This window comes from Sipha flava, unplaced genomic scaffold (assembly GCF_003268045.1).
Source record: "Sipha flava isolate LNK unplaced genomic scaffold, YSA_version1 222_pilon_pilon, whole genome shotgun sequence".
Taxonomy (NCBI): domain Eukaryota; kingdom Metazoa; phylum Arthropoda; class Insecta; order Hemiptera; family Aphididae; genus Sipha; species Sipha flava.
The window spans coordinates 396212-410507 of record NW_020272853.1 but is presented as its reverse complement, the minus strand read 5'-3'; the positions used below and the strand labels follow the sequence as shown (position 1 = coordinate 410507).

Genomic DNA, 14296 nt, shown 5'->3' with positions numbered 1-14296 from the left:
ATTAAAAATTTGTTTCATTACATGGTATTATATCGATTACTGACACAAGCGTAATTTTTATAAATTAATTGTTTTGATTGTTAATCGATTCGTTTATGTATATACTCGTATATTTTTTATTTTTTACGTACACCTAACATTAAAAAATACGTATTATTATATTACATCCATAAAAATTGGGTCAAAAGTTCAGCAATGTTTATAATATACGTGTAATTTAAAATTCCAGTAGACTTTCACGCCATAACTAAATCTTCTTTGAAATATTGTGTAAATATGTACATAAGTATAATATACACGAATCTTAATTTATTATTGATTTACGTAATTCCTATTTTTCGAACGTTTTATAAAATTACAATATTGATTCGTCCACATTTTTCCTATATTGAATATACGCATTAATCGATTTCTTCGTTTAAAACGTCTGTGGTAAACGACGACATTTAATTCTTAACAGCGCAATAAAAATCTAACCGACGCAGTTTAAATCCTTGTGCGGCTTTAATACTTTTTTTTTATTGGAAAAGAATAATTACAATCTATACATACATTTTGTACAATAAAAACTAAACAATTCAACGTAAATTCAAATACCACAAATATGTAACATTTATGTATTAAAAAAAAATTCCTGACATTTTTAACGTAGTGCTATAGTAAAAAATATCCATATTTTATATCTTATTTTTAATAAGAGTTATTACAATTAATAAAATTCATGTTTTTAATAATTAATAATGAAAAATAAATTAATAAAAAAATATTGTATTTTTAAAAATTGTTTTTGTACTTTCGTTGTAATTACATGTTATTGTGCTATAAATTAATTCTGTGAAATTAAAATGATAAAATAGTTTACCAAGTACTATAATAGAAATAATAATAATAATTATTATTGTCTGGTAAAATTTTTATCTTTATTTTAATAATTTTATAAATAATCAATGTACGTTATATAATATAAATGTATTATCAATATCCTGTTGAAATATTATTGTTTTCGATTAATAGCTTCCGGTTAAATTAATATTATATTTGCAAACAATTAAATAATTATTCTTAAGTGAATAATTATAGTAATAATAATACTATTATTTAAAAAAATTAAACGTAATGACCATAATTAGATTAAAAATATTCATCCAAATATTTATGTACATTAACTTGCATAAAATGTAACTATATTTGTTTGTTTTTCTATTAGATTACAAGCATACTTACCAAATCGTTTAGTAAACCCAATCATTCTATATTGGGTAGTGTAAGTTTGATCTACATGCATAAAGTATAAGTGTATACTAAAAATAAAAACTACAACAAACGATGAGTAAATAAAATATAAATTATAAATGAAGGTATTAGCTTATTTGAGAAAGGTGAAGAAAAACGATTATTAAAGGACAATATTTTCTGTTGAATTGATCATACTTAATGTTATACATTTTTTATAAGTATCAGTTCACGATTTCCTCAAGAAAAATTGATAAGTTAGAAATATTTGTTTTGAATAGTTGTTGAATGTCAGGTCATAGATTAAAATATTATTCTGATGTTTTTAAAGTTTATGTATTTGGAATCTAATTCAATATAGCTTCTTTGTTTACAATGAGTTAGTAGAAATGTGTAAGAAATGGATAGTCTAAAACACATACAGATGAGCGTAGCAGCATTTCATTAGCATATAATATGAAAGGTTAAGGATTAGAACACTTGAGTTTTGTTTATTTTAGAAATGTTCGTTGAACCTCCGAGTTCAATGTCAAACAATCATATTCTATTATGTAAACGTAGTAAACGTATTTCAGAATGCGATATTGTTTTTGGGTATAATTTTAAAATTTTAAAATTGATTTAAGAATAATTCGGTGTATTGGTATTGTTGAAAAAACTGCTTATGCCAATTTAGGATAACAAATTTTTGTCTGTATTATTAATAGTATTAAGGTTACAGAAAACTTTTTTATATTTCTATTTCCAATATAATTAATTTAATAAGAAAATCAAGTTAAATAAAGTGTATTAATAAGATAGTGTAATTTTTAAAAAAAATTAGAAAGCATAAAAATATTTGGTGCCAAAAACAAAGTAAAATAACAAATTGAAAATACTTAATTTAAATTATAAATGATTTTAAAAAAACCTGCATGAATTTAACTCCGTAGATTGATAATTTCACAAATAAATGCCGATGAAAATTAATTCAAAATTAATTTCTTTTCTGCAGGATTTTATTGAGGCCATTTTAAAAATTAAATATTATAATTAATACCAGCCTGAAAATTTTAGTGTAAGACATAAATATCCATATATCTATGTATCTATAAATTATAAAATATTGACTTCAAATAATAAATAGGAAACTAAAAAGACTTTGCCGAGTAAATAGTGTAAATAAAAAACTGACGTATATTATACATTTTTCCGTTTAGATTCAGAGTTATGCCAAACCCTGACAAATCCGTTCCATACAGATATTCAAATCAATTATTCACTTCTTAACATTTCTACATGCTGATACATATCCAACAGCACAATATTGAAAATTAAAACAATATAATTGATATATAAACATTAATTGGTAACATTCCAATGTTAAACAATCATAACAATGATTTGAAAAATGAAACACTAGTGTTATATCTATGGTTATACCTATAACTATGACAATTAATGATCAAAAACTACTCAAGTTTTTACTTAAAACTATTACTACACTCAAACTCTTTAATTTCATCCCATTTTCAAACAATTATCTTCCTAACTCCCTAAGTTCGTAAAAAAAAAAATTGTATTTAGTCTTATGAATAGGTTTTCGATAACTCAACATACGATAACTCAAAAGAAAAAATGAACACGAATCCAATGAACTTATTAGGCAATGTATAGGTTGTAAAAATAATTATACTTTTTATTCTAAAATAAAGAACACAATTGAAACTTCTAATTTAGGTGAGACTTCACAGTTATACGATGAACAGAGATGGATAAAAGTACTTAGTTTTAAAAGTACGGTTACAAAGGAGCATTGGTGAGAATTACGTTGGTATATCATAAAATAGTTTAATATGATGAACTACACTTTCTACGCTGCTGTTTGTTAAACAATACAATTTACTAGATTACATAGGCCACGTGCATTGGTTACTTATTCATATTTAAACTATAAACCACCAATGAAATCAACACTGGCCCGTACGTTTTATATTGTGTGAAGCTTAATCACTATTCTTATACTCTAGTTATAGTTCTAATTATATTGCACTGCAGACCCGATGCAGAAAAGGTTCAGCGGAATCTATATCATAACAAGGTTATAGTTAATAGATACCACGTACTCGGATATCCGTTACGGATATTGATTTTTTCATAATATTAATTCAAAAAATTTTATGATAATGTGTGTGTTGACACATATTATAATATTTTAATGATCTTGCGAGAGAGCGCAAAATAGTCTGAAGACGTCCAAACAAACTTATATTTACGTACTTGGATTAAAATCCAATAAAAAAAAAAAATCGATATGGACTGACGAAAACCCACCATCTGCTATATTTTAAACAAAACGGTGAATAACGTATTTAATGTAAAACATGGTATTCGAACGATGCCCAACTGCTTGATATTCGATCATATTACAACTAGGTAAAAGAAAACCATTCGAACGCTTAAATCCATGTTTTAAATGTTGAATCCAAAACATTTGAAAGATCTATGTTTACTGCGTTTCGGTAAGATTCGACAGAAAATAAACCGTTAATAAATCCATTTTATTATTATTATATTTATTATTGTGTTGGACAATAATTACTCGCCCAGCTGTTACTACATCAGCGACTATGTAATATGAAGTTCTTTAAGTTTTAAGATTCGTGTTGAATTAAATTTGAGACGTAAAAGTATCGTGATAACAGCGTAGAAAAATAAAATTCTTAATACAACAAGGTCAATGAAAATACTACATTTTATGAGTCTTATAATAAATTAATATGTATTGAAAGAGTGTATACTAGCTGGGGACAGAATTTATTTTTTCAATTTTTTTTTTTTTATCAGGCTTTATTTATGGTACAAAATGTCACGGGAAAATAGCCATCATATAATTCGATACTGAACAGATGTTCACTGGACTGGATTTCGCGAGATTTTGATTGTGCGCCCAGGAACGTGTACGTCCAAGGTGTTTTTTTTTTATATAATAGTTATTATCGAGAGTATGCAAACAATACTCGTCTATGCCACGAATCCAAGAGCCTCTCACGTTTATTAAAATATAATGTATAGTATACATTCTCAGAGTCACATATAACACAATACACTGTCGTTGACGATCGTTCGGAAAAATAGAACCCTCCAATGACACGTGTGTCCGAACAATACAAAAAAAAGGACATTTTATCGTATGTGAAACGAGGCATATATATTTACTATGATCGGTATAAATACGCAATTGTATATTTTGAAATACATCCAGTGGCGTCGGCGCCGCCATGAAGAATTTATTTTTTTATTTTTTTTCCACGGGAAGGTGTATATTGTGTTAATACTATGACCCCCGTGGTTTATATACATGTCCGCAGGGTAGATTTCCTGTAAAATTCTAGTAAAACGCATTAATTTCGGCGTATATATATTAATGGTACCTGTAGATAATAATAATTGTTATGTATTTTCAGTCGGTAATAAAATACTTAACCCGTGACATTACTGCGCAGTTGAACCAAATTGCGTTCATCGAAATCTAAAAATGTTAAAATATTATAATAAATTAATACTAAAAGACATTTACTTTTGGCTTATTACATTTTTCTAAAAAATCTTTTTGCTGAACCACGTGGTGCATATTATTATATTAGTGTTTAATGTTTTTAAAAATGTGTATCGCATAAATATAAAATATAAAATAACGATAATTTCGGTTGATTTATTTGAATATTATTTAAAATTACGCAATTAGAACGACCATTTGAGAGAGTAAAATTACGAATATTGTGTAATTTATTTTCTATTAAAAAAAAAAAAAAAATAAACAAAAACCGTTTTAATGTATAATCAATATGAACTAATATAAATCTATTTACTCACACTGCAATACGCGGGATGGTAAAATATTGAATATAGAATAAAAAAGCTATCGAGGAGGTTATTTTTTATATTAAGCGAATGATCAACATAATTGAGCACAAAACGATTAAGCTGTTTAACAGTAGGCATAATTAGAAAATATGAAAATTGTATATAAGGATATATTACACATATTGCAGGGATAACTAATTTTCTGATGATTTAGTCGATCCACATGGTTGGAGACCAATTACATTACTAAAGTCACTGCTCATTAATGTCATCGTCGGTATCGGTAATACAATTTTAAAATAACTCATTGTAACACACAGTTCTTTTGGTGTTTTTATAATTTTCAATTCACAATCATTTGTTAATAATAATTTTAAATAATACGTGATAATAAAATTTGTATGTACACGTAGATCTATGCGGTAAGATCAGTCATAACGGCGATACCCGCAGTAGAAACTTTAAATTATCGTCTATCGACCATGAGAATATAATGAACACAAATATATTATCGGATTATCGAGTATATATGTTAATTTAGTTAATTTGGTTTTTTTAGGATTATAATTGTGCACGAACACTCATATATGATATTCATAACTACCGTGCACAACCTCACGATTATTCTTGTTCGTTTATATTACCCGTACATTTGGATAAACATTTGTTACTGACATCCCGAATTCCGTGACGTGCAAAAAATCTTACCATTATTTTCGGTCTCTCAGCGGTGCTCACACGCATCAGGTGCATAGGCAGTTCTTGTAAAAACTAATTAACGCACCGGGTTAATTTTCGCTTGCAGACGAATAATATAGGTACTAGTTGTGTTGGGTAGAACACAATTGCATACGTTTGTAGATGGGTAACAAAAAGGTGGGCGAGAAAAATAAATAAACTCGATTGCGTATGAAATTGTATGCAACGTTGTCAAATTTACTAATTTCACCGTATTATATCTAATACATATAGAATACATTACATGTACTAATAGTTCTATAATAATTCATAAAAAAAGTTAATAATAAAATAATAAATAAAATGAGAATAACTAAATAAATAAATAAATAAAATCAACAGTTTTTATTTGAATGTAATTATTGTTAATAAATTACTTTAAAATGCTTAAATTTGGATTCCTTGACATCTATAACCTACTACTTTAATTGAAACTTGGAAAATACCGTATAATATAACGGAAATAATGAAATTTCGTTATATCTGATATATTTGATATCATTAACAATAAACATAGGTAATAAAAGCAATAAAACACCAAGTATTTATTAACTTTTTTAAGATTTCTAATATAGGCATGTGGTATACACCAATACCGGTATGAAAATTGGCATCAACGTTTAAAACTTCGTACGCAATCGTGTAGTTAAATATCAGATAAAATCGTACGGAATCGTATACCTTAAAAAGGTAAGGCCGATAACGAATGTACGCAATCGTGTTTTACCCGTTGTATTCCGTGGTCAGAAACAATATTTGTTATCGCTCCGCTGGCCCTGCACTCTGACCTTTTTGTGTAGTACGCGGTAGTGTTCACAATAATTTCAAATATACTTGATGTAGTGCACTGAGCCGTCAGGTATTTAACAATTGTCATATCCTTCTGAGTAACTGCTGTATATATTAAACAATAATAACAACAGTATAATATTGTAATGCAGTCCGTCGACGAATACGGGTTACGCAATACAACAACGACTATTCCGTGTTTTTATGCGTTTGAATTGGGTTTAATGGGACGTGTACATTACACATTGTGATGGGGTTGGGCAGGGAGAGGCAAGGGGACTATTTTGCCTCAGGTCTAAGTTTAAGAAAATGTAAAGGGTTAAAATTTAAATGCTCCCTTAAAGTCCAGTTTGATTAGAGATTCTCTGCGTTTTCTATTAGAGATTATTGATAATAACATATTATTTCTAAATTATTTTTATTTATAAAAATGTCTATATTATTATATGTTTATGTCTACATTAAACAGAGAAAGAAATATTTATAGTATCTACTATGTATATCAAATAATGTAAAGCAATTGTATACCCACCCATAGTTTATTTAATGTTAAGACTTAAACAGTAAAATTAGACCTTACGGAATTCTAAAATATGAATTCGGAGTGATTTAGTATATAAGAAGGGTTACCTTTTTTTCGCGTTTTGGTTGACTTCTAGTTTGGGTGTTTAACTAATAATTGATTTACGGCCATAACAATTTCAGCCATGATATTATAATAAACAATTCAAATGCTAATGTTATAGATATTGAAAGATATATAATATTAGGATTTTTGCATATATAATTTGTACATAATTTTTTTAATTTGTATCTAATGTTGTTTCTTTCATATAATGTGTTAAAAACTATGAAAATATATGTGAACCACAGTGTATATGTATTTATAGGCATTAATTGAAAATAAAGTCCAATAAAAGTTGTCCAGTCGATAAAAGGGGACAAAGATAATTGAAAAGCGGTCGAGTACCAACCACAATAATAAATTTAAATATACGTGTGAGATTTGAATTAAAAGTAGAATAATCAATAGGCTATAATATGGAGGAAGCGTATATTATGTGAAATCAAAACAATACTATAAACACGATTGATGCGAAAAATGTATTGTGTCGGCGATACAAATACACCAAATTATACATATGCGGGTACCTCTATGAATTGAAGTACAATGTACCATATGGACGTTTGGTACAATTTTTATATGTCGTTATATGTGTACACAGAGTGATCAATTTAACAGAAGTCGGTGTAGTATAAAATGTATAAGTATCATCGTAATGAATATCTAATCGATTAAAAAATCGATGTCACTGAATTATGAACCTTATTAAAACATAGTTTATAAAAAAAAAAATGTTAAGTTGAATCTTCTAAATGTTTACCATCTACAGTGAAATGGCCTTGTATTAAAGTTTCAAGTTTCAAATTAAAAACCACAAGATTACTTATTTAATTGAAAAAAATAAATACTATAAACACTAAGATTAAAACATTATTTCCAAGTTTTTCTTTTATACAGGGAAAACTTGAGAAAATAGAAAAATAACCAATTAAAGTGTGCCTTCTATGTTAAATTTTTATCTAAAAAGTGTATAACTTTTGGTGACGATTAACTAACAAAAAAAAAAAAAATAAAATAAGGTAAATTTATCAGTGTAAAATGTATAAATTTCTTACTTTGTACAAAATCAATTGTTCATAGTCATCATTTAATATTGGAAATTTGATGGATACATTTACTATAGTATTTAATAATAGAGCATCGAAAAAAATATAACTTGCGAAAGCACTCGGACTAATCTTAAACAATACTTATTAGTAGTGTTCAACCATTTAAAAAAACTATTTTACACAAAACAAAAGCATGCATAATAAGAAATAATGATTGATTGATGGATCAGACTGTACAGTACAGTACAGTGATGTTATTTAAAATTTTAAAAACAAGTACGTGATCGTACGTGTTAAAACATAATATATAAGTTCGGATGGTTGGAATTCATCATGTGCCGGGAATAAATTTAGAATTCGTCGTCTTCAGATTTCAATTAAAAATAGGGAGATATGGAGTCTTATGGTATTGAACACTTGTCTCGCATCATTCACCTTGACCAAGGATGTTGGTGATGCTATTACTTTCTCGAATTCGAAAACAAAGGGAATTCAATAAGAAAATTAACAGTAACTAATCGTTATTTTTGTTTATTTTAACTATAAAAATAGTGCATTTTGAAAATATTTAAACGTGGCTTCGGAAATAAGAGTTAACATTTTAATTTTCATCGGATATTTAATCTTTATTTTTTTTTAATATTATTAAAATATTAGAGCGTTTAATACTAATAACACAGTAATAGTTTATTAATTTTGATAGCATTTAATAAAATGTTACCGATTTTGACGAAAAAACAATAACTTCAGTTTTGCTGTGATTTGTAGAAATAGATTATATTATTATGATAGTATAAATGTATTATGGTAGTTAAATGGTTATTTTTTGTAAAATTAAATGTAATTGAATGTTAAATAATTTACAGCTAACTTTTTCTCTTTTTAATTTATACAATTTACATTTTTTTTTTTATAATTTGTTACTTTTATAAAACAGTAGGTATGTAGTAAATTCAATTAATATATCGCGACCTATTAAGTTAATTTACTACGATTTAATACATGTTGTATACATTTTTTTTTTACTCACCGATGATATCAACTTTCAAATTCTTAGACAACAATTCCAGTGGCTCTCCCAACTTCTATTTTCAGTTATCAACTATAACTATTGTTATGTGAAAACAAATTAACTCTTATAAATGTTGTGTCAAATTGTAAATTGATAAATAGAGATAATATTGTTCAATATCTACCTTCAAAATTATTTGAATGAGCCGCCGCGAGTAGCGTGTATAGCACGTACTACGTTGTACATATTTTACCTAACACTAATATAAACTCAACTGTTATTTCATAAAATATTAACAGATTCCTAGAATTGCTCCACGGTCAAATATAATTAAATTTCTTCCAGAAAAATATTTTTATTATAAATAAAAAATTCGATTCCTAGCCTAACGCAGAGTGTAATTTCAATAAGATACCATGGCTGCATGACCAAAGAAATGTAACGTCATTCTTAAAATATTTCTATGTAACACGGAATGTATTTATTAACAGCACTATATTCATATGAACTGTATCGGTTCAAGATGTTATATTGTATTGTCACCGAGGTCGTTGATACATTTTTATACACGCCACGATTACAAAAAATAATAATTTCTCGAAGTAAAATTTAAACAGCTCGAAAACCAATCAGTTTAACGTGTTTTGTTCGAAAAATGTTTCATTTTGTTGAAGGATATAATGAAAATAAAATATTGTTTCAAATTAATTTTATATTAATAAATATTTAATATAAATAATATTTATTTATTTTAATATATATAGTATAAATATTTAATTAATATATTAACATTAATATTAAAGTTAATAAACTTAGGAAATTCTAAATCCATATAAACCCATTCGATTGTGTGAACAGCTACGGCTTAGATAAAATGTATTATATTTTTGTTTCATAAATAACTGAATAACAATCGAGGGACATATTTTTCAGATCTTATAATAATAGAACATGACAAAATAAATCTAACAGCACTAAGTTCTTTTACCCAAGAATTTCCCCATTTTGTTCTAGAAATATCCTCTAGTTTTCTGACATTTCCTAAATTAAATCTGTTGTTCAGTTTTTCTTTTCAAAGAGCTGCGATGTATTTCCACTTAATCGGCTGTTAACAGATTTCCACTTTAATTTTCTTCAATTTCTATTTAGATAAAAAAAAAAAAATAATAATAATAATAATAAAAGGTGTTACGAGTGTAGGCGTGGGAAATTTTATATATCACATTGAGATTGGAAATAAGACGAAAATCATAAAACCATCGGTATTAAGAGAACTATCATTTTTATTTAATTCAGTAAAAACGAGTTAATATACTCGTATGTAATAAAATCTTTATTGCAAAAATCATATTTCTTGAATTCCCATAGATTGATTTTCAGTTAGCTCAACGGATATTACAGTTATTTATTACTGGTCCATGGCAACTAAAATAAAATATGTAGTTACGCGTAAATTTAATATTAATGTTTATGGGTAATTAATATTTTATGTAATATTGTTATTATTTGCAAAAAAAAGATGCGAACAGACATTTTGATTTTTCTATTCGTAAAATATTAATAATACCAAGTACATTTCACGTAAATTTATATTTATTTTATTCATACTTACGGACAAAGCTGGTTCAAGGCATAGGCGAGCTAGACACCTGCATAAAGTAGCATTTTAGTAGGTGCGGCATTTTCAAAATTGGCTCGTACATTATTTTTAGTTCTGTCGACGTTTTATAAGAAAAATATCTAAATTAATTTATTCGTGAAAATCACTTAAATATACAATAATATAATATTGTATAAAGTTATTATATTACTTTATATTACGGCCTACCCAGGGAACTTTCAATTATTCCAAAAATATAAATACCCACACAATCACTTCTGCGATTTCCGACAGTCGTGATAGTGATGGGTTTTGAGTAATAATTATAGAAATCATTTTTAAGTCTTTTTAAATATAATTTTACATATAAAATTAAAAATCAAAATTTTTTTTATGTAGATATGTCACATAAAAAAAAGAGAGAGTTGCTAAGTTAAAATAAGAGCTCAATTTTTTATTTTTAGAGGCTGCAAAATTTGATTTTGCCAGTGCACTATTTTTGCTTGGACCATAATACATAATGCTAACGGCGGACGTGGTGGTACGGTCATGCCGAATTTATAGTGATGACCTCTCATGGTGAAATTGTAAATGTATTATTGTATACAATCATAACGATGTGATTTCGCGTCCGTCGTGTAGTCTAGTAACACGCGAATAGTTCACTTGCATTATTTGACTATGAGGCCATCTACTGAAATAGCATTAGGTCTAGTTTGTACTATCGGGCGCGTGTAGAAGAAAAATATTTCCGCGATGGTTTCTAAAGGGCCACGGTAGGTAACAAAAACAAGTAACGCGTAATACGAATAACGATGGAAAATTTTATTTAGTTATCTTTTACATGGAAAAAAGTCTACTGATTAGTGATAAGAGTGGGCATAAAATTAACAAACGTTTTCTTACGATTTCTAGGATAGAGGGGGGGATCATTTATAACGTTTTTTTTGTTGCATGTATTTGGATGGAGTGAAGTACAGTTCTGACCGTTCTCGGCGACGGACGATGTGAGAATAACGCGTCCATTGATAAGTATACCCCCCGTCTGCTTGTATTGCCGTACGCATGTGAACAGTGCGTAACCAAAATCGAGTGGGGCACCAATCAGCAGGACAAAATCAGACGACATATGCCGACGTGTGCCGATTGCCGAGTAGATAACAGCCAAACGTCTCATCACATGATTAACCATTTTTTTTTCTTTTGATAAAAATCGGCTTGAAAAGGTTCCACTGAAAAAAAGTAACCCAAGTTAGTATGTTAAGTATATCTTCTTAAGTTGCAATGATGATACATAAAATAAAAAATTCATTTTTAAAACTGCAGCAACATGTAGTCGAAATTCGATGGGTATCTGAAGTCCATGTATAAGCATGGAAGTAGATTTACCTATATTATTCGGACAAAAATATGTTACAAATTTATTATTATTTTTATAAATATAAATATTGGCCAGTAGTATTATATTATGTTTTTCAGGAAAAAATTTTCAACTTTTTCACTAGTTATTTTGATTTTGACAGAAATTTTTTGTACAGCGAAATAAATAAAAGATAAGTTATCTTAGATAACCTTTAATCTCTACTACTATATGAAATTGTAAGGGGTTTTCTACGACCACGCTTACCGAGATAACTGCTGAACCGAAAAAAAAGAAAAACTAACCGATTTGGCTGAAATTTTTTACTGTTATACCTGACAGTCTGCTGAAGGTTTTAGTACCTTTTTTTTTTTTTTAAGAATAACAGGTTTATTTGATGTTCCAATGTTGTGACAACACTATTCATCTTATTTACAATTTTACCGTCGTCAAGGTTACAAACATATTTATTTTTTTTAGTTTGATAAAAGATATTTTTGATACTACTTTTGAAGGTTTATTGGGCATGCTAACGGAGTTAAATTTTGGGAAAGTTGCCAATTCATTATTATGCCAAAAGCGTTAAGAGCACGTAAATGTATAATAGAACACAACAGAAGAACACACCAGCAGTAACGTTAAGCTTTAAGTCTGAAATAAATGTTTAATTATCGATCAGAGATTGATTATTTAAATATTTCAGCGCTTCAAATAGGACAAATAACTACATTATGCTCAAAGTTTTATGCAAAAAAATTGAAAAATGAAACCAAGGTTCTTTGATGAGTTGCAAAACTTTAAGTTAATATATTCACGCTGAACGAGTTCCTCAAGGAGAACACAGAGGTCAGTATAATGCACCTACAACCGATGAAGTAGCTGTATTATTAGTTTATGAAGATAAAGGTCCCAGGGATACAGTCCTGCACAATTAGATCTTATGATGCACTGCAATATCCGTTGATGTATAATAGAGATGAAGACAGATAACTAACGGATATAACATTAATATTTTAAAGCAAATTAACCAAAATCGATCAAAAACTGTCTCCTGCATGCAATTTTACTTTTACATATTTATGGTTAGAGAAATAAGTCTAAATCATTTACATTATTACAAAACCTTATACTTGCCGTAAATGAATGGCTTCAATTCCCTGTTAATTTTTTTTTTTGCAATTAAGATTAATAAAGCTTAAAGTCAAACACAGTTAGCGTAGATCTTCATACGTGGGATTTTCTCGAACTGGGGATCCGAATCAATTATTGATTTTGATTTCAACAGAAGATAGAAAAAAAAACGTTGTATACTCAAAAGTCTTATAAAATTCTTACTATTTAATTTTTTATCAACATTTTTTCATTATCAACAATATATTAATTAGCATTTCTTTTGTATCTGTATCAATTTTTAATAAAAATATATTTATCATTAATACCACTAGAACATTTCAATACGTTTTCATTAACTGTTTTTTAAATTTAATATTCGATCACAGTAAAAGATAAAATTTGAATAAAAAGTTTTATATATCATCGTCAGAAGGCAAAATAAATAATCAATCACGAGCGAAGCCATGACGGATCAGCTAGCAGTGTATATTTCGATCGTAATAAAATTCTATATCCAAAATGTGAACGGTAATCGTTCATGTAATCTCGAACATACTTTACCCATATGGTTGTATGACGTGCTCCGAGTATTCTAAAGAATGTTCTCTTGAGATACGCATCATTACAAAATCAATAATCTCCTCGCTGCGTTCAGAACTCGAATAGCACTTAGTTTTCGGTTATATTATATCAATGGTTTTCCAATGGAGCATTCTCTAGATGTGATGCGACCTTTTAAAATCGATTGAATAATGACCTGCTAAATAAAAGGCTATTAAACGTTGTTCGTGGCTGAGGCATGTGCTGTGAGCATTTCGTTGACAAAACAGCATACTACATTTGAAAATAATTTTGAAAACCAACGTTATAATCTAACGATGTCATAGTGCACATGTGCGCTAGAAGTGACGAATTTCGATAAAATGAATTA

At 27.8% G+C, this 14296-nt stretch overlaps 1 protein-coding gene across 1 annotated transcript; it reads right to left on the bottom strand.

The window, feature by feature from the left end:
* Positions 1-11748: 11748 nt before the first annotated feature.
* LOC112683226 lies at positions 11749-13992 on the bottom strand. The gene is made up of 2 exons (XM_025554142.1): positions 13927-13992; positions 11749-12124 (listed from the first exon to the last, which is right to left on the bottom strand). Exons 1-2 carry the CDS (start codon positions 13986-13988, stop codon positions 11749-11751), a joined length of 438 nt encoding a protein of 145 aa, XP_025409927.1. The 5' UTR covers positions 13989-13992.
* Positions 13993-14296: the final 304 nt, after the last annotated feature.

Bases quoted from the DNA above. Each gene is read 5' to 3' on its own strand.
- LOC112683226 (XM_025554142.1), bottom strand. From the start codon at position 13,988: ATGATGCGTATCTCAAGAGAACATTCTTTAGAATACTCGGAGCACGTC. The intron at 12,125-13,926 runs GTAAAGTATGTT...ACTTTTTTTCAG, and splicing joins CACGTCATACAACCATATGG to TGGAACCTTTTCAAGCCGAT.